A 27,211-nucleotide genomic window follows, 5' to 3' on the forward strand; every position below is an offset into this window, starting at 1 on the left:
TCTCCCCCTGGCCAACAGCCAGCCCTCACTATCTTTGGAGAAACACTCAACAGTCCATCATAACTACACTCAGTGTACTGGAACCACGAGTGCATTGGGAAAGAAAAATTGTACTGCACATCACTATCCTATATAAACAATCTAATTATTGAATGTCCAGGTCATTAAACAGAGTGGACAAAAAATACCAGACGGGCCTGCAAATATACATGCTATCATGCATTTTTATAAAAAATTATAGATAGTGCAGGCAAATTATGAAAGTACATACACAAGACTGTGGAAAACTTAGGAACCAATGGATCATACAGATTAATAAAACAGGTATCACTGATCCATCCATAAGGGATACTCCTCATTTCTATGTTTTGCAGGAGTTCTGGGTCACGCTGCATCCATTAATGCTAAAGGAAGGGTGTCCTTCTTTTTGTTCTAGCTATTTTTAAATTTCTGTATACTAAACATTTGCATTCAGGAACATGGATACCAGCAGAAATTCTCCCTAATCTACATTTTCTTTAGCTCTTACAAGGCAATATCTTAGGAGCTCAGAATTGTCTTTAATACTTTAAGACATCTCTTTCCACATTTTTTTACTATTTCCATAAAGTTTCTGCTTTTCTGGGTGCCTTTCAGCACTCCTCCATAGCTGCTAAAGTGTCCGTTATTTGTTTGTGTCACTGAACTTATTATACTCTATCAAGCCTACGTGACATATTGTTATTGAGTACAGTATATCAACTTCAGCATTTGGCATAAAAAGTGTTAACAAGAAATAAACTAAAATAAAACCTTCAAGTTGTTCTCCACCAGTGAGTCCAGGAAAGCAAGAATATGCTTTAACAACAACATTAGTCAATTGGCTGCCAGTGATTCTGTTCTGGATCACAGAAAGGAACTGTATTGGGTTATCAGTACTGTAGAAGGATTAGTATTGGAGTGCAGTGAAAAATAAATGCAATGATTTGCTTTGGAAATTATAAGATGCTGTTCATTGAACTGTATAAAAATTTAACAAAATAATAATAAAAACACAAATGAGAAATGTAGACTTTTTCATATAGCCTCCCATTAAACAGAAAGAAAAGAAAAGAACATGTTCCTTCTGATTTTTTTCCACACTCAAATATGGACACAATTTAAATTAAAACTCATATGTTTTCTAAAAGACACATTTGCATAATTTGCAACAGAATCCATTTCCTGAATTAATTGTATTAAAATACAATAGTCAAATAAGAAAATCTGAACTTTCTGTTTTTCTTTTTCCTCAGAGTATTTGCACATACATTAACTCATTAATTAGTAGATGACAATGGGATGGACATACCATAGATTTCATTACAGTTTAGGATGCAATGTAAGTACCAGTGTTCTGTAAATACCCCATCTCATTAGTTGCTGCAGTCACTTGTTTACTCTTCATTGTCACTCATAATCTGATAGGATTCTACTCACAGTCCTTAAAAAGCAAAGAGAAAGGCTTACCTGAACAGACCTCTTTGTAGGTAGGATTCGGAGTATACCCTCCTGCGTAACCCACTTGAGTGGAATAGACTCCCTTCTGTCTCCAAAACTTCCTCTCAGCTCCCCAGAAACAGCCCATACCTGAATATTACATGAAGTATATAACATTATGTCAAAATCTGTTCAATACTAAATAACTCATTTGCACATTAATTGATATAGTCCATACTGGAAGTAACATCTATAGTCAGCATGTCAAATGTTTCCCAAGACTATACATGGGAGTAAATACCCTGAGGAATCCATTCTGCATCAGTGCACAGCTCAAATAAAACTTTATTTTATAATGCTTCTGAATATCACAGAGGACAAATCCTATAAGGGTTCAAAGGCCCAAACAAGGAGAATTTTCATGCACATTAAAAAAGTTACTTAAAAGGCAATTGCACTATTTGTGCAGCACCATTTTTACTTTAGTTGATTAGCAAGCTGTCAAAACACAATAATTTGTATTAATGGCAAACAGTTATTTAATTTTCTGCTTTCAGGCATATGCAGTCTTTAAAGGTGGCAGTAATAATGGATTAAATTATACGCTATACAGAAGGAAAAATGCTTTGGTTTAACAATTTATGCATGCACATATTTGATGTTCAGGCAAAATTTCGGCATTCATTCACCCACATGGCCAATTATCTAAGGACAGCAGATTGTCAACAGGTGTAAATTAGCAAAAGTCTCCTGGTAGCCTGGAATCAAGCACATTGTATGAAAGCCAGTGGGAAGGAAAAAACAAGCCTAACATCCACAGTTCTCTGATGGCCTAGGAGTTATGATTTGAAGGACTCCATAAAGCCACGAAGCTGAAAAATGTCACGTACACTGAAGTACTATCTAGCTCATCCCTGATTACAAGTGATGCATCTTCTCTCTCAGTGATAACATGTCCTTTTCTTATTCCCTAATTAAAGCATTTGAAATCAAAACTAGTTTTAAAAAGTAAGCTAAATGTTAGTTACACTTCGAAATCAATGATCCATGATGGGTTTTCTAATGATAACAATGCAGATATGACAGGTTAAATAATTACAGAAATGTTCCTTCAAAGAACATCTAGAACAACAACTATGATGGCTCACAAAGGCATATTCTTTCTTTGAAACTTCACAGATTAGCTTCAAACTAAATTATTTTGACCAACTCCTGTAGTAACACACAAAAATATAGAAGTTTTCTTCTAATTCAGATGCTCAAGCAAGCCACATAACTTAGGAGCCTAGCCTGCTCCTTGGAGACCGTGGAAAGAGGCAGGCATCTCCTGAGGACAATTCAGCTCAAAGAATATTTAAACTGCTGAACAAATTGCAGTCATTCTCCTAGACTACAGCAATAGCTATGGCTGTTAGACTAGGGTTCCTCACCTAAATTAGGCTGGTGGCAAACTGTTGTAGGACCTCTCTTGAAATTGCCTCCAGGCTTTGCAGAAAGAACAACCGAGAATTCTTATTTGAGATGAATTTTTCAGGTACTCGCCTATCTAATGGTGATTAAAATAGAACGTATTTCTGTAGCTGACATCACTATTTTATAGCAATTAAGTCCGGGAGGCTTTCCAATACTTGTGTCACCAAGTCTAGCCAGTTGATAGAGAGTGTAGAGGAAGACAGTTTTTACTCATCACTTTGAGTACATTCCAAACAGCAGCTTTGGTTTAACAATTTATGGTTTAATGATTTATTTTCTTCCCACAGAAGTCAGAGCACGTATAAAGTGGACAGTGCCAGGAACATACAGGTCTCATTCCCAAAGAGTCCAGCCACAGAGAGTACCACTCACCCCTTCACTGTAAAGAAACTCAATAGACCTTCATATAGTAACATCAACATCATATTTTTTCTCTTGCTTTCCTTTTTATTGAGAATTTATGTCTTCAAACATTAGCAAGGTGGGGATGGAGCTCTTCTCCCAAGCATCAAGAGATAAGATGAGGGGAAATGGCTTCAAGTTGCACCAGGGGAGGTTGAGGTTGAGGAGAAATTTCTTTACTGTAAGAGTTGAAAAAAGAAATTTCTTTACTGTAAGAGTTGTGTAGCATTGGAATAGGCTGCCCAGGGAAGTCATTGAGTCACCATCCCTGGAGGTCTTCAAGAAACATGTAGATGTAGACCGTAGGAGCGTGGTTTAGAGGTGGACTTTAGCACTAGGTTAAAGGTTGGACTAGATGATCTTAGAGAGTGTTTCCAACCTAAATGATTCTGTGATTCTGTTACTGCAGTGAGCTGGAAAGTGCTCCTTGCTCTGCAGTGAGCTGGCACCCAAGGCCAGGCCGGATGGGGCTGGGGGCAGCCTGGGCTGGGGCAGGGCCCATCCTACAGACCCTTGTAGGATGGACTCTGGAGCCAATTTATCAAATCAACATTTGTAGGACAAGGGCAGCTGGCAGGCTGGTGAGTGAGATACTTCATCCTTAATACAGAATAGTACAGACCCAAATTTTTTCCCAAACATATTCTTAGTCCCACACCTTACTGCAAAGGTATATCCCAAAGGTAAGGACACAAACGAAATTCAGGTTTGAGTACAAACACAGGCCCAAAATCAAACGTAAATTAGAAATGCTCATTGTTTTCCTATTTATTAAAAAATAAATACGTAATGGAAATGTCTGAAATTAATGATCAGCAGGTTGGTGGCTCTCCCTGATCAATAACTTTTATTTGGGGTTCTCTCATCAATCGCCCTCTCCGACCTGTTGATTTGACCCAATGACCTATATCCTCATCATGGTTTCTTTCACTTTTTCTTCTCTGCAAGCAGTTTATGTCTGAATTCATTGTGTTCTCCCACCTCTCAGAGACAGACATTTTATTCTTTTAGTGAACTATTCTCATCATTTCTCAAGTACGGTGGCACCTTGCACAAACAATAAATCCTCACATCCACGAGAACAGATAAAATTGAAGTCTTTGTCATAAGAAAACAACCTGCTAGTAAAGGGACATAATTTACAACAATACAATACTAAATTGCTTTCCACAGTATTAATACATTCAGCAGTTGATGTTTGTTATTCTGCTAAAGCGGTGCCATGTTCTACAGAGAAACTGTCACAAGGAGAGAAATATTAAGAATAAAACCCCTATAATACTCTGGAGCTCATGGACTGCCTCCTCTTCAGAGCACTGACTGCCTTAAGCCATGTTTAACGTGAACAATGATTACTAAAATCAAGAAGTTGCCACAGTTAAAGACTTCATATGCTCTTGTAGTAAACAGAAGTTTACTTTCCCTAATTACTACTACTCTAGTTAGAAAGCTGAAGATGTTCCAAATAATTAGATAAAACTCAGAGGAAAAAAAATCAGTAAACAGTAGGGAAAAGAACATAAAAGGGAAATAAGCCCATACTATAACTTGAAACTAGCAAACATGAATGTGATTTTAAACTATTCATGAAATAATTTGCATAATCCCCGATACCGGTTAAGTGAGTGCAGCTTTAGAGTTAGATAGAGAGCTTCCAGAGGCATTCCTAAGAGAAAGAAAAATAAGGAAAATACCCGTACCCATTTAGTAAGGGAAATACTCTTATACCGCCCCCCACAAGCATAACTTGAACATAATGGGTATTGCAGAAGAGTATTTAAGCGTTGAAGATATTTGTCACTTTTTAATTGCTAATTTGTAAAACAAAAACTATTCTTTTAGTGATGGGTTTTGACTGACTCTTAATTGGAATTTCAAAAGGCATTTAAAGATTTTACGCTTTTGAACTTCAAAAACAAACAGATTCAAATGGCAGTCTTTAAAGGTTCATTCATCCCTATAAATAATATTAATCACACAATTTGAGACTAAATGCTAATACTCCTATTCCTTTCTAGCATCCACATCCTTTTTCTCAGACTGTTCTCTTTATACATGTACACACATATATATCTTCTGAACAACTCTTTTTCTACACAGCCTTACACTCAGTCAAGAAGCATGTGTTTCCATAGGCAACCCAGACCATTAGCATATTTTTAAAGAAGAGTTAGCGTAAGTATTCTTCTAAAATAATGAAAGCAAAATATTGCTCTGATAAGAAGAGATAAACATCCCATTGTTAATCTGTAATAATTTTGAAATATTCACAAAGATAACCTGAGCAAAAATGAACCCCAGGTGCTTACTTTCTAGTGAGATGAATAGCTGTACAGATGACGTTAACTGTATTGACTAGGGTCTCCACTGACTGTAACAGGAGCTTATACATTTAGGGATTAATTTATTTGACTAAACAGAGACATCCAGGGTCATTTGAGATGCCTTAGGATATCCAAGACATCTATCTACACAAGGCTGACACACATGACACAGGGCTCAAGAGAGACACGTGTCCTTCTTGAAAGGCAAGGCAAAATGCTCTTGGACATCTCAAATGTAACTGCGTATTTTAAGGCAGGAAAAACAAGCCCCTATCTTATATGTAGACATTACGAAAACATGGAATTTTTGAATCTGGTTGAAACAAATCCCCCATAATTTAGTGACTGTGTTTGGAAGCTGTCTGTTTCTCTCCCATGGCTATAAAAAGAATCTACCATGAGTAGCTCACTTGTAGAAGTCTGTGCTTCAGGTCTATACACATAAGCCAGATGAATCCTAAGCAAAGTAATTGCAAAGTTATTTCGTATCTATCCTGATAATAATGTGCGTAGCTTGTAGCATTATTAAATTCTTTATTTCTTGTACTGCATGCAATAGCCAGCACACAGAAGCAAAACCAAACTGGAAAACTTTAAAATTATGCCATGTTCAAGATGTGTTCTCCACTCATACAAGAAACTGTGTGATCCTGCAAAGGTAACCTTTACTCTCCCTCAATGCGATCCCCTTCTCCTACATTTCTTCCTATCACGTCTTTGAATAGTATTCAGTTTCCATGCAGGTTCCCCGATGTAAATTCCTATTCAGGATTCCATGATGTAAATCAGCACAAGTGGTACATTTGCATCAGAAGGGCATTCTTGATCCAAATTAAAACCTAATAAGCTGCACCCATGCTGTACTAATTAAAGTCTATTAAGTTCTGAGCTCCATGGATGTTAAAGGAAGCTGATGCTTCAGGGACTGCCAGCTTTCCATTTAGGGAAACTCACAGCAGGTGTATTGTATTAATATACTGGCTAATTTTCATATTTTCTCTGAAACATGTATACATACATGATATTTTTATTCATGGAGTGATTTTAATGCCTTTGTCCTTTGCCTTTGTGGTATGCCCCTCTCCTCTGGGCATCAAGTTCATAGACAACCTGACTTCTATCTGACAACCCAACGACCTTTTGCTCCTGCCAGCTCTACTTACAAGCATTATCTCTCCCCTGCCCTCCAAGCAGCCCAACAGGACAGCCAGAGAATCAGAAGACTCTTTTTGTCTTATTCTGAAGAATGAATGCATTATTTCTGTGGCATGCCAAGGCTTTTCTGGCCCACAGCCTGCAAACCCTACACCCACACTTCAAGGCGCTTTTCCGTGCAGCAGATTAAGAAGCTGTTTCAATGCCAGGCTGATAGCAATGCTTCACTGCAGAAGATGAACTGCAAAGGATATGGATCCTGCTCCTCCTTCTGTTAACGGGATTTTAGAATGTATGATTCCACTTAGTAGAGGGAAATGTCAGTTTTAAACATACACTCAGAAAAACAAAAATGTGCTGCTATGCTGAGAGAACAAAGAGCAACGTGCCCTGGAAACCTCTTCCCTAACCCCAGCTCAGAGTAAGTGGCAGGACAGGATCTATCCAAAGCTCAGGAGCACACTAGACAGAGGAGACCGGCTCTTGTGCCAGCTTGTGTTCTGAAACCCTAGAAGCAGTGATTCTGCCAGCTGCTCGAATGCTACAGTACCCAGCCAAAAGTAGTTGGGGGCACAGGCTGCTCCTATACATTGAAGCAGTAAAGGACAGCCAACTGCACATCCCACCGGCCTACCTCAGTGCATCCTGTTCTAGCCAGCATCTCTCCGGGAGCTGAAGGCACAGCTGCCAGTAGCCCTGCTTCTCTTGGCCACTATAGGATTTGGCCCAAATTTCGAATACGATTTATTTAGTTACCTCTACAAAATCTGGAGAAGCCTAGGAAATGCTCAGCTGCTTTGAACTGAAATAATTCTTTTTCCCCAGTTGGAAGGAATAAATTGAACCTCAGCAAGTCATATATCTATATAATAACGCTCATTACATAGATTTCCGCCAAACACTAACTGTGTGTGATTGGCCTTTTCTCTTAAAAATTGTGCAGTGCAGTTGCTACAGCTTTCTGACTGAAGTCAGTCCAAGTACTGATATCTCTAAGTACTGAGCCAAAGAGATATTTATTTGTGCTCTGTGCACCTCAACTGTGGGGACCATTAATTTCTGGTACTTCACAGGCTGAAGTGGGTACTTTGGCTTCCTGAAAGGTCAGTAGGGGACCTTGGTAGGCACCATCATGTTCCCACTTCCTCAGTCTCCCCCAAAGAGAAGATAGGCATGTAGGCAACAAGGGAGCTCAGATGTGATCCAGCAGATCTCTCAGTTCAAACAGGAGATCAGAATATCCTGGTACCTCAGGAAAAATGTCCACTCTCTAGTCTAGATGCAGTGGTTGTACCCCTGGTCACAACGCTTTTTCATGAATTTATATAACTCAAAAGCATCAGACATCCAGAAAGTTAAATTTTGTCCTCCACAGGCAAATATGCCGGTCCCTTTGGCTTCACCGTGATTGCAGACAAATCCAAAAGTAGCGCAGGATCTCAGAGTCACATGTAAAGTGAGTGAATGCAGCTTTGTCAAATATATTCATGCCTACGTACTTACACAACAGCAAATAAGGGCCTGAAAATCTAAAATGATCAAAGCTATGTCCTAATATGCACCAAGATCAAAATACCGCATGAATTACCTGAGAGTCTTTGTTTTGAATTTTCTCAAATTCTTGTTGAAAATCTGCAGAAAAAATCCAGATTCAAATTGAAATGTAATATCGTCTTTTACATAACACTGCAATATGTAGGACACTTTGGTGAGCCATCTGGATGCATATAGGATTAATGTTATCAATCAGAATTTAAAATAAAATTGTATTATTGATGTCTTTAGGGGCTTACCATGCAGCAACCACAGAATATTTGAGCAATCACAGAATATTTGAGATCACTGGAAAACAATCAACTAAGAAATGGTTGGGAGGAATACTAAAAAAAAAAAAAAAAAAAAAAGCTGAAATGGAGAACAAGCTCAGCTGAAAGAAATAAAACTCCTGGTGACAGATGGCATTAAGCGGATGATCTTCCCAGATAAGCGTTGGCTCTAATGCTACAACAGGGTTGATAAATATGTTGAACAGCTTGCCTGGGGCAAGTCAAACAAAGCCCTCGGCAAGAAATTTAAAATGCAGTTTGCCTAACAGAGCAACTAAAGAGGAATTTCTTGGCTCACCATTTTGCCAAGATGTGTTCTGTTCACACTGCATGAATTCCCAGAGAAACTGTTGGGTTTGCTTCGTTTTCCATAGGAGAAGCAGAAGCCTCATGTTCATTCAAATTAACAAATGCCCGGGCAATTCATTTATGCCAGTATGGTAGCTGCTGACATTCGAAGAGCGTGTGGGCACATGTGTGCGTATGTATGTATGTTTGTATAAAACGTGCACAACAGATTATTTTAAGAGGAAAAGAAGAATACCATAATAGAAAGGGAGTATTTTACTGTCAACAGAAAAACTGCCATGTTTTCAGCAAGAAAAATGTGAATAACATGTCATAAGTAAGACTTTTCAAAGACCCTATAAGACAACAGCAGTCAAACTTGGAAATGTGATAGATAGAAAAGAATTCTTAAAACTTATTTATTCAATTCATCATAAAAGAACGTTACAAGTCATATTTAATGTAAAATCAACAGGATTTTACTAAATTTGAAGACAATATCAAGGATGTTAATAAGGCACAAACCATAGCTGCCATGAACTTCACAGCTACACTAGGAGAGGTTTCAGATTTTCTAATTTAAATGCAATTTTGATCTTAACCAGTAGAGAGCAGGGATATACACATCTCAGTGTATTAAAATACTTCCAAAGATGGCCTTATTCACTGCCTCAGCATTTATTCTTTCCCCGTGCAATGGAGGGGAATATTTAACAAAAATGCTCACTGGTGAGTCCAAATAGTAAGAAAATTCCATCATCAAATTCTTCTGTTGGACATAGTAGAACAAGTCCAGAGGAGGCCCCGAGGAGGAGCAGAGGCTGGAGCCCCTCTGCTCTGGAGCCAGGCTGAAGGAGCTGGGGGTGTTGGGCATGGGGAGGAGAAGGCTCCGGGGAGACCTCCCAGCGGCCTGCCTGGGCCTGAGGGGCTGCAGGAGAGCTGGGGAGGGACTCGGGGTCAGGGGTAGGGACAGGACAAGGGGGGGGGAGGCTTTAAACTCAGAGAGGGGAGCTTTAGATCAGACATTAGGGAGAAATTTGTCACTCAGAGGGTGGCAAAGCCCTGGCGCAGGCTGCTCTGAGGAGCTGTGAGTGCCCCATCCCTTGTAGTGTTCAAGGTCAGGCTGGATGGGGCTTTGGGCAATCTGGTCTAGTGGAAGGTGTCCCTGCCCATGGCAGCGGGGTGGAACTAGATGATCTTTAAGGTCTTTTCTAACCCTAACCATTCTGTGGCTCTGTGATTGTATGAAAACTCCTCTCCTCTAGTTTGCAGAAACTGGAATGTATGGACAACTCAAACAATCATTTATGCTGATCTAAAAGGTTGTCATCACACACTGGAAAGAGTATATTAAAAATATTTAAAGAGTATTTAAAACACTGGCCAAACTTCCTGACCTTTGAGAGATGCACCAGAATGTCCCTGCACCCATGCCACATGCCTCCACCATGTAGATCTCACAGCATCACAGAATGATTAAGGTTGGAAAAGCCCTCCAAGATCACCTGGTCCATCCATTCCCCTACCACTAGCGTCACCCACTAAACCATGTCCCTAAGCACCATGTCCAACTTTCCCTTGAACATTGTCAGGGACAGTGATGCCACCACCTCCGTGGGCATCCATTTCCAATGCTTGACCACTCTTTCTGAGAAGAAATGTCTCATCATTTTCAACCTGAACCTGAAGATCTTAAAAACCATGCAACACCACTTCTGCCTGCCAGCTTCACCTGAACCCTTCAGGGGGTTCATCTTGGGTCTAAATTATCAGAGCTAATACTGCAAATGGCTTCTAAAGTCAATAGGATGAGAAGTAGATGTTGGGAGAGTGAAGAAAGCCTACCACTTCTATGGCTCTACCTTTTTCTGCAGTCTTGGGGTACTAGCTTTTTTCCTAGTGGCTGTTCTGCATCTATTCTGCATTAATCATGCACATCATTTCCTTAATTAGGAGAGAAAGGTTAAAAAGAGTTGGAAAACATGCAGGATTCATTAGGCCCAAACATATACATACAATTCATGGGCTTTACCGCCCACCTCCCAGAAGGACACCAGCATGGGAATATGCCATAGGAGGAAGCCTGGCAGCAGCCATTTGGATCTGGGGAACCATGTTTCCTGCCTCCTCTAGAAAGCAAATACTTAAATACTAATTCACATGCATTTAGCTCCTTTCATCCAAAAACATCAAAGCACTTCGCACACAATAATTAAGCCTCACATGAACCATAATTTATGAATTATTACTTTAAGTACTCCACAACCGAGGTATGAGTGGTCCCAAAGCAAAGCAAAGAATCCCTTTTGGAAAAACACCAAAGAATCCCAACTAACAGGTCTTTGTTTAGACTAATTTTTTTTCATGCTATGACTGCTAGTTGATAGAAACACATTTTGATAAAATGATGTATTTTCTAACTTTTTCCTTGACATATTTTTGTTCATTTATACTCTTCCATAAACTTGATCTAGATAAAATGTAGCAACTTTCATCTTAATCATCTTTTGGCAGTGAAATATACCTGTAATACAGTAATGGGGAAAATAAGACAAAATAAAGAGCTGCCTCCAAAAGTACAGAAAATGTATCAGAAAATTCTGATCGCTTGAACAAGTTGAGCCAGATACACCAACTGGTGATCTTGGCATTTGTTAGGCTGAGGACAGAAACCGTCAACATTAGGCACGGGGAAAAAAAAAAAAAAAAAAAAAGAGAGAGAGAGAGAGAGAGAGACAAATGTTTAACAATAAATAGATGATTCATTAAAAAAAAAAAAAAAAAAAAGTTCAATGTCTCACTCTTGAAGATTTCAACCTCATAAAAATTATCTTGTTCTTTGATTGAGCTTCACTCATGAAATGGAACTAATTCTGTTTTCTTGGTGTTGTATTAGTCATTGATTCCATTATATTTAGATGTGCAGATCTGGTAAAAATGAGATGAGAAGAAGGCTCCAGGAATTCAAGCCTGAATGCAGACTGTAAAAGATCTTTTCAAGACCCCTTTCTATCATTAGTGGCATTGCTGTTTTCAGCAGCATAGCACATCACATAAAAGCCTTTGTCACAGTTTTGAATCCCATTGTGCTAGGTTCTGGGTAAAAACACAGAACAATTGGTTCTGGGTAAAAACACAGCAACCTCTCCAAAATTTTAGTTTTCTATTTACAGGGCCATTCCACAAACATGAAGGAGAAGTGTCACAAATCATACAAATCATGGAAACCAATAAATAGATTATTTTCTTAATGTTTGCGGATTTGGGAATATGACTGAGTGAATGCTCATGGCTGGGAACAACTGGGTGTCACTTTCACATGAACAACTGAATCACATATAAAGCAATATTGCACCAAAAATGGATATGATCTGCAGAAAAGAAGAGCTATTCACAGAGTAACAGTCAGTCCTTAAGTGCAAAACATCCGGATTAACACTGCATGTCTTCCATGTCTAATTGGACAAAGGGCAGTCTTACAAAGTATTGTAGGCACCCAATATTTCTTGGCCACAATGATGATTTCTGAAGTGTCCCATGGACCCAGAAAGGATTTGTGATAGAAAAAAAAAAGAGCAACAGGGTTTATGGCCAAAATTCTGACAGCATTAACTATTTACTCTTTTCAATGTCTCTTAAAAAACAAATTACAAAATGCAATATGTATGAATAAAAGCATCATAAGCTCTTTGCACATCTTTGAGTTGTCCAGAAGTGGAACAAAATCTTCATCTGAATTAACACAACAGAATATCCAAGGATACAGTTAATTAATTACGCCAGCTTATGCACAGATAAATTGAGTCTAGCCACTTTCCTATCTACTTTGAAGAAGGGAGTAGTTTCTTAATATATTACCTTTCAAAAGTCTGTTAGGGATAAAAGGAACCCCTGGTACAATAATATGTGAAAGAGATTGAGAGAGAGCTACATGGTCCTATCATCAACTTGATTATTTGCTTCATTGCAAAGCATCACATCTTTAGTTCAGTCATTGATTTGAGGCTTTCAAATCATTTTGTGATCTTCCTTTGCTCTAAGCATTCCAGCACTTCGCACCAGAGATTCATTTTAGATCATCCTCGGTCATTTGACACACTTTAGTGCTCTGCTACTCAAGTAGAACTTGATGTACACATAAAATAAGAGATGTCATCAGGGCTGTGTAATCCATTTGATTCTCTTGAAACTGTATCTTTCATAAAAATTCATCTCTGCAATAATAGCAAAGCCTTACCCTTGTCTTGTGGAAAATCTCTGTAATCTCTCAGCAACCTCAGGGAGCTTGAAATATACAGAGGCAAAACAAAATATATTCCGCTATTATACAAGCAAAGCACCACAAACATTTTCTTACAGGGAAAATAAGAATCACTTTTAGGGCTACACTGCAGAAAATAATAACTTGTTTACAAAGTTTGTTTACTGCAAGGAATAGAAACCTTGCTTTTTTCTTTTCTTTTAGGATAACTATTGCTAAGTTAAATTAACTGTCAACACACACATTCAGAAAAAAAGTAATGTCATATTACTTATTTTATCTGTAACCTTAGATTTCAGACTACAATAGAAAGCTGTAGGCACCCTGACAATTATTTAAAATTACAATCTATAATTGCTCAGGAGCAAAAAATAATTACATTCAATAACAAGCCAATTCAACAAATAGCCCTTTAGTCCTCCTCTCCCCAGCTCCACAGAAACATACCCTTAACCCTTTTCCAATAAAAGCCCAAACTAATAAATGTCTTCTGAGTGTACCTAGAAGATCATTAAAATTAATCTATTTTGAACCACAGCTGGCCTTAACGGAAATACAGAATTTCCAGGACTTATAGCCAATAGAATTTTGGTACATTCTCACTTGCAAAACAGAATACCTCTTTCCTATCCAACACCTAAAAGATATTTACTCTAATTAAAAAAAAAAAAAAAAAAAAAAAAAAAGGAGAAGATTATTATAGAAAAAGTAATTTATATCCAGAGGAAGAGAGGCCAAATGGATATGTGGTTAGTCATTCACCATTTATGCGGTACTTGACGTGCACTCATTCGCAAAAAAAACACGGCAGTGTCATTGTTGAAAATAAAATAACTGTAATAGTTAGTGAGGCAGCGTCTGCACTCCATTGATGCCTTGGCAAAGGAATTGCCATCAAGCACTGCAAAGTCCATGACCTGCTCCCTGTCCAACCCAGTGGTTTTCTTAGACATCCACTAAACACCCGTGCCCTCTGGATGTGCTTGCCAGGATATTAAGCTAGAGGGCATCGTGAAGCACACAGGCTGGATTAAGGGCTGTAGTAGAATGCTTTTGCTATCATAAATAGCCTCACTAATGGTGAGGCTGGCTTTTGGGAGAGCCTCCAAATTTTGTTTCTTAAGGAAGCACCATGGCAGCTGCCAGCAGCCAACTAAGGTGGCAATGGCCATCTTTATCATGAGGTGGGATGGCAATCCTTTGAACAAGCAGAAAGAGGCTTATATTTGTATACAGCAGAATTTTGCCTTTTTTTTTTTTTTTTACAGGTTTTGAATCAACAACTATTGTAAAAAAATTTGCAGTGCAATATGCAACACTTACAACTTACATGGTCCACAGTGGATAAGCCTGAGATGCAACAGAATGAACGCTGTAGCAAAGTCAATCAGTTCTTACAAACCATGGTCAGAGACCCCTGCACAAATGTGTTTTGGATAACAGCAGCTACCCAACCAGGCCTGGCTAACTCAGGTACTGCAGCCACAGAGACAGAGCTGTGCTGCCCCAGGGTGGAAGCCACACGAGCCCCCTCCATGCTGTGCCTTCCGCCCACCTGCTTCCCAAGCATAGAGGCATCAACAGCTCTTGGACCCATGCCAAGCTAGACATGCATCCAGGAAGAGCTGCCTATGTTATGACATTGTCTATGCAATCAGTCATTTTGCCTCCTTTGGGGAAAAACAGGAAAAACAATAATTTCAGGGTTTTTTTTTGTTCTTTTTGATATACAACTTCAAAGCGGATTAGGTGAGGCTGCAATGCACATCATTTGAGAAAACTTTCCCACTGTTACTGTCCAGCTAAAAAGCATTCACATACATCTATTTATTATTTCTCATTACAAATCTTTCTCAACAGGGAGCTAATGGCAGCTGTGACTTGCATTTGTATGGTTTTCAACATCATTTTCAAGAACGACTCCCATACTTTCAAAACAGCACACAGGTTCTCCCTACAGCTTTAATTAATGGTAGAAAAGCTGCTGTGATATGATAGGTAATACCATACACATGTGATATATGTGACCTATGACATACAGTGCATGATGTAATAGGGATGCATTTCACCCAGGTACTGAGGGAAGAATAAGTAAAGGACAAATACACACAGTACTTACCATTACTACTGTCCTAGTCTCTGACATTTGCAGGATTTCCTGTGCTTGCTGTGGTTTGAATAACTCTCAGTGGATCTGTCTTCCAACTATTTCTCCTGGCCTCACTTCAAGGTGAGAAACCTTTTGTACACATAAAATCCGTTGGCAAGGAGATCCAGTCTTTTATTTGATTCCAGCTTCTCTGATTCATTTCAAAACTGGCTCCTACATGCATCTTTTGACAGCCTCTACTTCTTTTAAGGGAAGATATTCTGCAAAATCAACTTTTACATTCCCCATACATACCATCACTTTGCAGGTCTCTCTTATGCCCCACTTTTTTCTCTTTCTCATACTGAATAGTTCTAGCTTACCCAGTTATTCCTTGTACATAAGATGCTCCAGACTTCTGATCACCCTTTTTGCCCCCCCTTTTTTATTTTTATTTTTCAGTTCTGCTAGATTTCTTTTGACATATAGGGTGCAGAAATGCATACAGCACTCATCATGGGGGAAAAACCTTTCCTATTCCACTTTCCAACAATGTATTGATGGGGAAAAGAATTGCACGCATACTAACCATCACTAAAATCCATATATTACTCTCCTCCACAAAGCTGTGTACATGCAGGGAATTTGGGGACAAGCTATGACTGATGGAGTCATCAGCAAAATGTCCCAGGCTCACAGCAGGTTGCAGCCAGAGAATGCAACTGGTTGAGATCTGAAAGACTCTCATAGCCTCAGGTTCCAAGCAACATAACACTTCTTTAAGTTTCAGCACATGCTCCAAAACATTTTGGAACCACACAGTCAGTACCTTGAATATGGGGAAAGTTATTTGTATATAATCAATAAGCCCGTCAAAGCAACTGTACTGCCTCAAGGCTACAAATATCTTTGCTTTACCCTTGGGTTTGGTCTACAGCATAATAAAGCACAAATAATTGTAGTCTGTAAAATACAGGGGCTTGAGATTAGTGTTAAAATGAGGTACTGGCAATATTTAAGCTCAAGATTTAAAAGAGTATGGTACAAACAAACCTTATAAAAATATAAATTTTGGCCCTCTCTCATGCACAGAGGAATTGGTGATGTACTCAAAAGTCTGTTGATGAAAGCAAAAAGAAAGGAGTTAGGAGACATTAGTAAGAGGAAATCCATATGAAAAGTTTCCAGCTATATGCAGTCTCCTTTGTCTGACAGTATGCTACCAGAACAAGTATAGCCAGACATATTCATGAATTCTGCACAGATGCCAAATTCTCACACTACAGTCAGCTCCAGGTGGCTGAATATGTCTAAAGCTCTGAGATGGAAAATGTGGTCAACAGCCTTGTTCTTCCATTACTATGCAAAACACATTTTACCTATGGCACTAAGGCACAATTTGGGTTATGTCTATGTGTGCACATTTATTTTTTTCCAAAAAAAAAAAAAAATTGTTTCAAACCTCTCTAAGACTGGAAGGGCAGTGTTTCCATAGTATAGGACAAAATGTGGGGACTGAATGCTTTGGGGGATGACAGAACAGAGCACATCAAGACATTAGAGGACATGAGACCAGCTAGGAGGGTTTTGAGGGCAGTAGAGAAAAGAGGGAGTGAAACTTCATTCTGCCTCACAGCGTGATGAGTGTGATAGCAGGATGAACTATTCCCATAAACACATGCAGGTCTCACAGCAGAGGAACTGGTGGGGTCTCATGGGAAGAGAGCCTGGGAACAAGTAGTATACATGCAGTAAGGATGAACAAAACAGAAGAACACAGGTGTGAATTTCTGTAGTACACTAGAAATAATGACTGCTAACTACAGCCAAGCAGCACACTACACAATGGTTTGAAGTGAGACTATGCTAGCTACTAAATGTAAGTCCTTCTATACCTAAAAATATGCCCAGATCAGTAATGTGGTAGCACAGTAAAATGATCTTGATTTTATAGGTCTTTTATAGGCAAAGAAATTGTTATTCTCTTTATCTGCCACAGAGGATGACACTTTCACACTTGATCAATGCGAGTACAACCATCCTGATTCTTAAACACATAAGTTTGTCCTCTCTTGGTTTGTCACATGCGTTTCACTGAAATACATCGAGTTGCTCCCATCTTGCTGTGCAGTTGGTCTGTATTAGAGGCGCTGTCAGGGATTTGTCTGGAGCCTTTGGTCACACCGAGCTAGCATAAATAAGACACCAAAGATGGTGCTAATCGCATGCAAGAGATACAGATCTTAGATTTCCATCCTAGAAAAATGAGTCAATAAAAGCTGGGGGACCATTAGCCATGAGCAAGGCTCCATGTTATGCCTTTGGATACGAAGAAAGACACCTTGCCCTTCCTGCACCTATGCGTCTTTAGACTGTGTACCTAATTACAAATACATTTCAACATTTCGCTCAAGTTATATCCTTTTGACTTGAATGCGTGACTGCTACTACATAATTCATAACATGATTCTCAATAATTTTCAGTCAAGGTTCAAGCAGAAATGTGTCACACTAGGATTATATTATTTATGAGCATAATGTTGGATTTAAGCCAATGACACACCAATAAATTTTATCTCAAAGCTTGACATATTGCATGCTGTTTTCCCTGGCTCACAAACAAATAACTACGGCTGTTTCAAAATTACTTACAGTTCAGCTCAAATCAGATTTATTTATTATTTTTATTTGTGATTAGTGCTTCTTATCTTATTTGAAAAACCGATCATATTATTTCTTTCTTTTAGATGTTGATGGGATTTTTGGTGATCTTTCTTCTTTCTTTTTACTTTTTTTTTTTTTTTCTAAAGTCTCTCCTGCGCAGAGAGCAAAGCCAGGTGGCATTCTGCAAAAAAAAAAACTGGAACAGAATTCTGTCTGACCCTCTAAAATGCTGGACTCTTCACTCTCTTCTGAAGACAACAGATTTTTGTGTGCTGTCCAGAAGAGGCAGAGAGCTGGTACTAGCCAGCACCGGTTGTCACCAAAGATAATCTTAATAATGTGGCATTACCCCAAATACAAGGGCAAATAATGCACCTGACAGGTACTGGAAGATAAGGGGCTCTGTAAGAAGTATTCAAGAAATTAGAAGCAATTCTCTGCTAACCGCACACCTGAAATAAAAGCCTCTAGGCTTCAGCATGCAGACCTGAACTGCATTTAGGTCTCTAGAGCTGGGTGTTCATGAGTTACAGAAGTGTCCAAGGGTCCCCGTTGTGGTTGGTGGGGTCTGGGGCTCAGTACAGACAAATAAAGGCATCTGGTGGCACCTGAGATGCCTTCAGAAGCAATTCTGTGCAGGACTGGCGTACGAGTGGCACATATGACAACCGGTCAACCTGTGTCCTTGGAAGCAGGAGATCAAGGACAATTTACAGAAAGTGTAAAACCAAATCTGGGCAACTGCATCCTGCCTGCCCTGCTGACCAGCTTCCCAAGGGCTGTAACAGAAGTTCTGACACCTATCTCACACACAAACACATGCACATTACTTCTAGAGGTCTTCATCTGCAGATGGCATCCCTAAACTTCGGTACCTAATACCATTTGGGATGTCCTAGATAATTCTATCTGGCTTTCATCTGCTAGTTCAGAAGAGCACGGATCTCCTGTGAGAGCTCTATCATCCCTGCCAGCCCCCTGTGGATGTCTCAAATGCCCTAGGATAAAATATTTGCAACACATTTATGCAAATGAATGAATTCCCTCTAGTTTAAGCTAGCTGTTTAGATAGCTTTTGACAGAAGGAGGCACCAACAGAGGGTGATTCATTCCTTTCTAAGACAGAAACTGTTGTGAACTGACCTCCAGATATGATATCTCTGGCTAGGAAGGGATTCTTGAAGACCGCTCTGGATTAGATGCCTAAAATTTATTGAGATTAATTCAAGCCCGATGAGTTCAAAGAACTGATGAGATCAATATAAAGATTCCAGTTGGTTCCCCCGAGCTTCAGAAGTGTTTCTGAGCAAGTACTGCACAAGTATGTGAAGATTTTTATATCTCAGATTTTAAGCATAATATAATGATATTTTTTAAGATCACCAATAACTTCATCAGGAGAGAGAGAAACTCAACAAATGAAAATCAACAAAATCACACTAAATTATCCCAGACTGAGTAACTCAATAATAAGCAGTCTGTTTTGTTTTTTTAACATAGGACCCTAATTGCTCTGTCTCATATCCCCAGTTCTAAAATTGTCAGTCTGTGACAATGCCATTGTAAGGATAAATCCACTACAATATAAAATGCACTGAATGTCACAGTATGTCTAAAATTATCAAAACAACACAATTTTATGCCTCCAAAAACCTCCTTGTATTTTTTTTCCTCTGCTGTTGTAACTACTGACAATTAGCATCACATTTTTCATGGTTGAATAGAATAAAACATCACTATTCAATGTGTTTTATGTCTTGTCACCATGCTTTATGAACAGGAATCTAAGGATAAATTCTGATTGTAAATGTGTATGTGTGTATATCCCAGCACATAAACACACACGCACATATATCTCCCACAAAGCAGCATAAATCTGATGAGGGCATCCCCTAGTCATTAACAGGATAATTTACTTCTATTTCAAACTTAAACCAACTCAGAATGATGCCAAGCATATGTTCATCCCAGTCACTGATATATCCCTATTTATCATTGGCAAGAAATTACTTCTCTGCAAGGCTTTTGCATTGCAAAAGTAATCTAGGTGCTCTCTGCTGGCTTTTTGCATAGGAAATCAAACACATTAGAGGCAATTCCTTCCACTGCAGATCACTGAGCCCTACCCCAAAACCCATGAAAACCAACTATGCCTTTTCTACTTGGCTCAGTGAGAAAGTCCCCAAAACCTAATGAAACGTCTGTTTTAAGGCGAATGATGTTGACTGAAAAGCTGCATCTGATTTACTCTTCAAAACCTCCAGATCTTTGCTAATGTGCAATACGCACTCTAAGTGGAAATCCACACAAAGCTAAATTCTTCATTACCTCAAGAAAGCTAAATTAAGGTAAACAAGTCCCTGACGGAAAAGGACAGATATTGTGTTTGAAGGCCACATTACTTTTGTTTTCAGAAGCAAAAAGAAAGAGATGTGGATCCTTTGAAATAAAAGAATGTTATGAAGGGTCGTACTGATCAAGGACAGTTTTCACTTTGCATTAAGGATACTTTATTGTCCTTTATTAGTGTTTATATATGTCAGGCAATATCCTTGGCAAAGACCAAGCAGACTTGTACCATTTTGTATTTATCTGGGTCTGTCTCGTATAGTGCTCTGCAATTGCGATGCACAGTGCTACCAAATCAGATCACCAGCACTTAATGCACTAGGTAAATGATGTGCTGTAGCACAACAGAAATTGAATATTAAGTTTTTATTTTCAAAGGGTTTCAGAGTTATGGTCATTTCTTAGTTTATCACCTAAGATTAAAATTTTCCATTCAAGGCTATCTGGTTAGAGTCCTAAATCCTAAACAGGGAACATTCCCTGGCAATTGCTTACAGCTGAGACAACCCCTGAAGGTTTGACCAGCAAACCATAGCACTGTACATGTACTTCAGGCAAGATTACGAGGAACAGGGATGTTTAAGTGCCAATGGCAACAAGGATGACCAGGACTAGATAGTGGAGGCAGAGAACTGGGCTCTGTTACAGTTCTCTGGAAGAGGCACTGAAAAGACACTAGCCATAAGTCAGTATCTGGAGGATAAAAAAAAAAAAAAAAAAAAAAAAAAAAAAAAAGGAAATAAGCATATATTTATTTAATAAGCATACTTTGAAGGTAATCCTTTAGACAATCCTTTTCTGTTATACAATGTCTTCACGGGTTCATTTTCTCATTCTAGAATTCCAGAAAGTTCAGTGTCCATTTTTACACCATCTTCTGAACACAGGACAACTTTAACACTTCAACACTGTACAAATCCAGCCAATTAGTACACTTCCTTCACTCTTCCAAGATGTTGAAAGAGAATTAGCATAAGAAACATGAATCCCTTCTGGAAGATGTTCCCTCTGGCTCTCAATTCTTCCACAATCTGAACCTAGTAACATCTGGTAATATCGCTGTAGATATTTCTCCTACAATTTGGGTCACAGCACACACACCTGTTTCAATATCATGAAGTCTTATATTCTCTTCAGATAGAGATATAATATCTTATGACATGTTGCATGGTTTAAAGATCTTTTCCTTTTCTGAGCAACAGAGAAAAGCTGTTTGATCTTTTCTTACCATCTAAAATAACAGTATTTCTCTTGGGGTCCAAACGTTGCTTCCTATGATTTCCTTTTCATGGTGAGAACAACAGAGCTCATTATAAAAACACAGTAATTGAAAACTGAGTCGGACCAAAGGACATCCTAACACACTTCGTTATCTGACAGCAGCCATCAGTAGCTGTTTCAGGAACAAGTAAAGAAAACTTATATACAGTGATTGTGAATAAATACATCATCCCACCTCCAAGTGATCAGCAAGATAAATATTAAATACTGTTGTCTGTTATTATATTTATCTGCTGATAATAACCTCACTGAATCTCATGATCATTTTTTTAAAGCAGAACACACACCACAATATTCCTCTACTGGTAAAGATTTCCCAAATATCCATCAGATCTACAAAGAATGAAAACTTGAACCTAGATTACTCTCTTCACTGAGGTTATAGAAACTATGAAAAGTGTGCACATGAATATGACAATAAATAGTTAATCACAGGTTTAAAGTAGCTCCCTTAATTCTGAAGACCCAATACAAAAACCCAGTTCTGCCCTGGTCTTTCAGAAATCTTGCAATTATGGGACTGTGTAATGGCTTACACCAGAGAATTCTCTGCAATGGTTGCCAAGTATGTCTTCGGGTTTTAATTATAAAGGCCGATGACTTTCAGCTGAAAGGAGTAGCCAAAACATTCTGGATTGTCTGAACAAGAGAAACACATCAATAAGAAATGGAAATGATTTTCCCTCAGTTGAACAGTTGTCCTGGTGAAACCTTTATTGGGAGAGGCTGAACCATCCAAGAGCAGGTCCCGTGTGCGGAGCTCAGCTCCCCAGCAGCTTGAGCCGTGTCGGGGCTGGACCATGTGGTGCTGCAGAGGCAGCTGAAGAGGCCACACATCGAGGCTGAGAAAGGACAACCTTGGGGTAATGCAATTTTAGTTTTTAAATAACCTTTGGAAGCAGTGGGAATGCATAGGGACCTGAATCTCAATAGGTCATAAAAACTCAGGCAAAATACAACAATAACACGGCTACACAGAATTACTGGAACATGCTGCTGTCTATTAAGTGCAGAGCAGAAGGTGAACAAGCTTGGATCTGTCTGCCAATTCAGAAATGTCTGTAATTAGATCTTATCAGTTACTTAACATCCTACTTCTGTCTATATTTTGTTTACATCAAGAAACCAATTACCCCATTATTAGCCAGTACATGTCAAGCAAATACAACATAACATGGTCCTGTATTTTAAAAGTGCAATAGCTACAAACCTGAACTATTGCCAGGTTTTAGTAAAGTAAAGTAAGAGGTCTATGATGTACACACAATGCTTCCTTTTATGTGATAAAGATACCATATAAAGCACAGAGAATATGTAGTTACTCTGTGATAAACTGGAGTCTTGCAATAGCAGCAGTTGTTTAAGAAAAATACACACTTAAAAGTCAGAAACTCTGACCAGAAATGTTGCTGAGCATAATACAGCAGTGCATTTAAATGTGTGTAAAATATCAATTCAATGGCACTCACGGAAGTATTCATTCATTGAAAACATATGTTCTGCAGCTCTGAAGCACCTTTATCTTTGCATACACCTCCATCCAAAACTTGATTTTAGACTTTAAATTACTTGTTTTCCAAACATTATCAACCCCCTAATCCATGTTCAAGTTTTCTCTTTCCATTTGTTTTTTTGGTCAAAAACAGTCACTCTAGGCAAAATATTTTTATCTGAAAATATCTGTGGCCATAAAAATGATAGGAAAAAAAATCTTGACAGGCATTTATTGAATCTCTTCTATTATACCATCTAAAACACAAACACCTAATACCCAGCATTACATCTGTTTTAGCAGCTGAAGTTGGGAATACAGCCCCCTCCTTATTTCAAGGGACAAAATGATTTTGATATAGAATTCTACAGTGTTTTCAGTGAGACCTTGTGCAGTGTCTACGCACCTCTTGTGCTCTTAGTGCTTCATTACTAGCTGGAATCTGGATTAAGAGGTCACTGGATGGTTAGCCTTAAAACATTTCCATTAAAGAGTCACCCTCACCCTTGAAATCTAGCTTTTTCACCATTGTAGAAACAAGGACACATTTCTTTATTCTAATGAACAATAGGCATATCTTAGGCAGCTGAGTGATGCTAAACAGACAACACAAGAATCTCAAGATCATTTAAATAGTCTGTTGAAAACTGTGAGGTTCTGTTATAAATGGGAAAGCTGCAGGAACAATTACCCGTGTACATTCACCCTGTACCTTGATCAAAACATGAAGTCATATCATAAAGCAAATAGCATAGCATTACTAAGAGCATCTCTAAGGAGGTTTTGCAGAAGATGGAGCTATATAAAGCAATCTAACTGCATTTTGCTAGCAGGTAAAAGGATTAGTGTTTACAACCCAGTATTACATTTTATATTGTATTTTTAGTGGCGAATCTGAAACCATCCAAGTAGTAGGAATATTCACTGCAAGTAGTGAGGATAATCATATGGTTATTTACTATCTTGCAGCTTTTCTAGACATTTTTAAGGAAGAGGGATTACTTCTTAGTAACTACTGCTCTTATGATAAAATCATAAGATTATTTACCATCTTTCAGCTTTTCTAGATATTTTTATGGAAGACGGATTACTTCTCAGTGACTACTGCTCTTTGAGACTTGTCCCTGTGCAACCAGAATTAAAGGATTAAAGGATGTTACCACAGAAGAGATTTAAGAAGCACTCCCTTGCTAAGGTAGTCAGAGACACTACTCCTACAAATGACTAGCTCAGTTTCTTTTTCCTAGTTTACGGAGTCCTAAAATTAAAAAAAAAAAAAAAAAAATCCTGTTAAGGGGAACATACGTGGATAGGATGAGTAACAATCTGAGAAGAAGAATTACTAATGCATATTTTTCTTTGAGTGCTTCCTTGCATTCCCATTCACGTGGGGCCAGCAAGCACTGCCCCCTTGGAGGTAGAGCAAAAATGAATTGTAGCATCATTTATCAGAAAGTGATGCCAATGCCAACAAATGACAACAATTATCATCAGAGTCATGTTTGTATACTAGTATATTTCAGGTCTAATAGTAAACCTAAGAATATGTAGGTTTTCCATTTATTCACAGCACAGATGGCAGCAGCATGAGTTTTCAGCACCTATCCCAACATTTGCAATCACGCTCTTGTGGAAAATGTAGGGCAATTTAAAAATGATATAAGTTATCAGGCTTTATAGGAATATAAGACTTCTTCAGCAATGATTACAGCTAGGGTGTTTAATTAGATTTTGAGCTCTTCCAATGAAATTCTGTAGGTAGTACATTAATTTATATGAAAATGTACAAACTGTGTACAATCAACTGTCATACAATCAATAGCAGCACTCATGCCAACAACCCGCACAAACACTGGGAAATTGGTCTAAGCATGATAAAGGAGATAAAGGAGGAGCTCTAACAATATAAATAGTGAGGACTATATCAACATCAGACTGCACCAGAACTCCCTGACCCTGCTTGCTATAAGAAATTATTTAGAGGACAATCTCTACATCCATCTTAACCTTAGAACTCAAAAGGCAACTTAAAATCCTTTTTCCATTAGTTTGAACAAAACTATCAAACAATCTGTCATTCCACCACTCCAAGAATTTTTTGATGTTCCCAAAATCCACAGACAAAGGAATACTGGCAGGAAGACAGTACTGAATTAGAGGAACATTGAAGAGAACTTCAAGAAGTCATGATGATAACTGAATGGCAACACCCACAAACCATTTCTCCTCTAACCATGGCAACTACAGCAACGTTAGCACTACAGAGAAGTTAATGTTTGCTGTGATATTTTGCAATAATCAAATGAAAAGATAATTTTGGGGTGATAAATTAGTGCCTATGGCTAACTTAGCCCTTTGAATTCCACTCAGGATTGCTAAATATTTCAGATGTGAATACACCTCTGTTATTTGAAAGTAGATTAAGATCATCAATTCTTTCCAGACAGATAGGTAAACTGTTATTATATACGAACTTTCAGACACTGCACAGGTTTTTTTTGAAATACTTACAGAGAGTCTTTTCTTTTTCTAAATTAGACCAGATCACTGCTGCTGAGCTCAGTGACTGAGAAAATACCACATTGACATAAGCTACTTTCTCCTGTAAAATACAGATTCCTAACCTCTAACACAGTAGGGATGATCAGGTTATCTCAGGTTATCTTCTGTATCGTGTAGGGAAGATAATTTATACTACTCTTCTGTTTATAGAGATGAATAATGTGTTTTCTATTGTATAACCTCAGGAAGCATGTGGGGCAAATGGGGTGCCTGACAAGTGTCTAGGACCATACTGGGTGCCTGAGGACTTCCAAGTTATCACACAACAGAGCTATAGGAGACCTCCATCCCCTGGTCTGGCCGCTGGCAGCCTGGTGAGGCCAAGACATCTGAATCCTGTGGCTAGGCACCCAGCTAAATCTCCTTGTCCCTATCTAAAGACAGTATGATACGCAGATTCTCTTGGTTCCTTTGATGGTTTGCTTCAGTGTTTCACCTTTAGTTGCTGGTATTAATAAATTTTACCTAATTACTCAATAGAATGTGAAATACATTTTAGTACCTCTCTTGGAAACACCGCATATGGGTGTAAAATTGCCTGTTAAATTCCAACTCACTATACCCCTGATTACATATTTAAAGGCTGCCTTTATTCTTTTTGTTATATCGTATTGGACATTTATATAGCATTGCTTCTCAGAATAACTGCTTTCATAGCTACATCCTCCATTTTTATGTATATCTTCCAGTTTTTGCTATACACAGTGTGTGACAATATTTATATGTATTTTATTAGAATAGGCCCAGGTCAAAAATAGTGTTGACTGCTTTATATACCTGCCCTGTACTTAACATAATTCACAACTCCATCAGACTAGATGATATAGCAGGTGTATCAAGTAGTATCAAGACTTACTACAACATCACAGATATATAAATATTTAAGAGGATATAATAAATTTTCTAAGGCAGTTTTGTACCATCCTGTAGAAACTAACAGAGAATTATATCTTTTCTAAACAACCTATTCTTATAGCTTAAAACAGGTTTAGGAAATTTTTCATTCTCTACTACAGTAAGTTTTAAGAATAATTGTCACAGGAATGCACTTTTTTCTTCCCAGGTAAATTCCATAGGCTCGCCCTTAAGGACTAAGATTAGCACATTCTGAAATGACAGCTCTGACTATTCCCAGATTTGCATGAAGTCCATATCTTAGAAAAAAAAAAAAAAAGAAAAGAAAAAAAAAAGCTAGTGGTTCTGACTTATTTAGGATGTCTGTTTCTTCCAGAAGTAATTCCTCATTTCTCCAGATAAATACTTTTTTTCAGGTTTTTACAAAAGGGCTCAAAGAATTACATATTCATGCAAAATAGCACAAACATAATGAAATTGAACATCTTCTCATTTACAACTGTCCACTTTTCCAGCTCTGTTGTCACTCAGTAGGAAGTCTATGGGATTATTCACAAAGTTCACAACAGCAGGCTTGGTTTGGTAACATGTAAATGGTAACAGCTCTGCAAGTACAGTAGATAAAGCTTTCTACCCAACAGTATGACTTAAGGTCCAGAAAGTCAACACCTTCAGCATTGTTTAAACTAATGAAAAATCTTACAGAAATTAACATACATAAAAACTTACTAT

The 27,211-nt window shown here is 38.3% G+C and overlaps 1 protein-coding gene across 10 annotated transcripts in view; it reads right to left on the reverse strand.

Annotated features, from left to right (window-relative positions):
- Positions 1 to 27,211, reverse strand: part of MSRA (methionine sulfoxide reductase A) — a 271,927-nt gene that overhangs the window by 140,453 nt on the left and 104,263 nt on the right. For 9 of the 10 annotated variants that reach the window (XM_084514427.1, XM_084514426.1, XM_084514424.1 and 6 more), the window contains one exon: positions 1,489 to 1,608. The exons of the other annotated variant lie outside the window; for it this stretch is intronic. In XM_084514427.1, coding sequence (XP_084370553.1) covers positions 1,489 to 1,608 — 120 coding nt within the window. The remainder of the gene's footprint in view (positions 1 to 1,488; positions 1,609 to 27,211) is intronic. 10 annotated transcript variants of the gene reach the window in all.

The sequence above is a fragment of the Aythya ferina genome (genome assembly GCF_964211825.1).
Source record: "Aythya ferina genome assembly, chromosome: 3".
Lineage (NCBI taxonomy): Eukaryota > Metazoa > Chordata > Aves > Anseriformes > Anatidae > Aythya > Aythya ferina.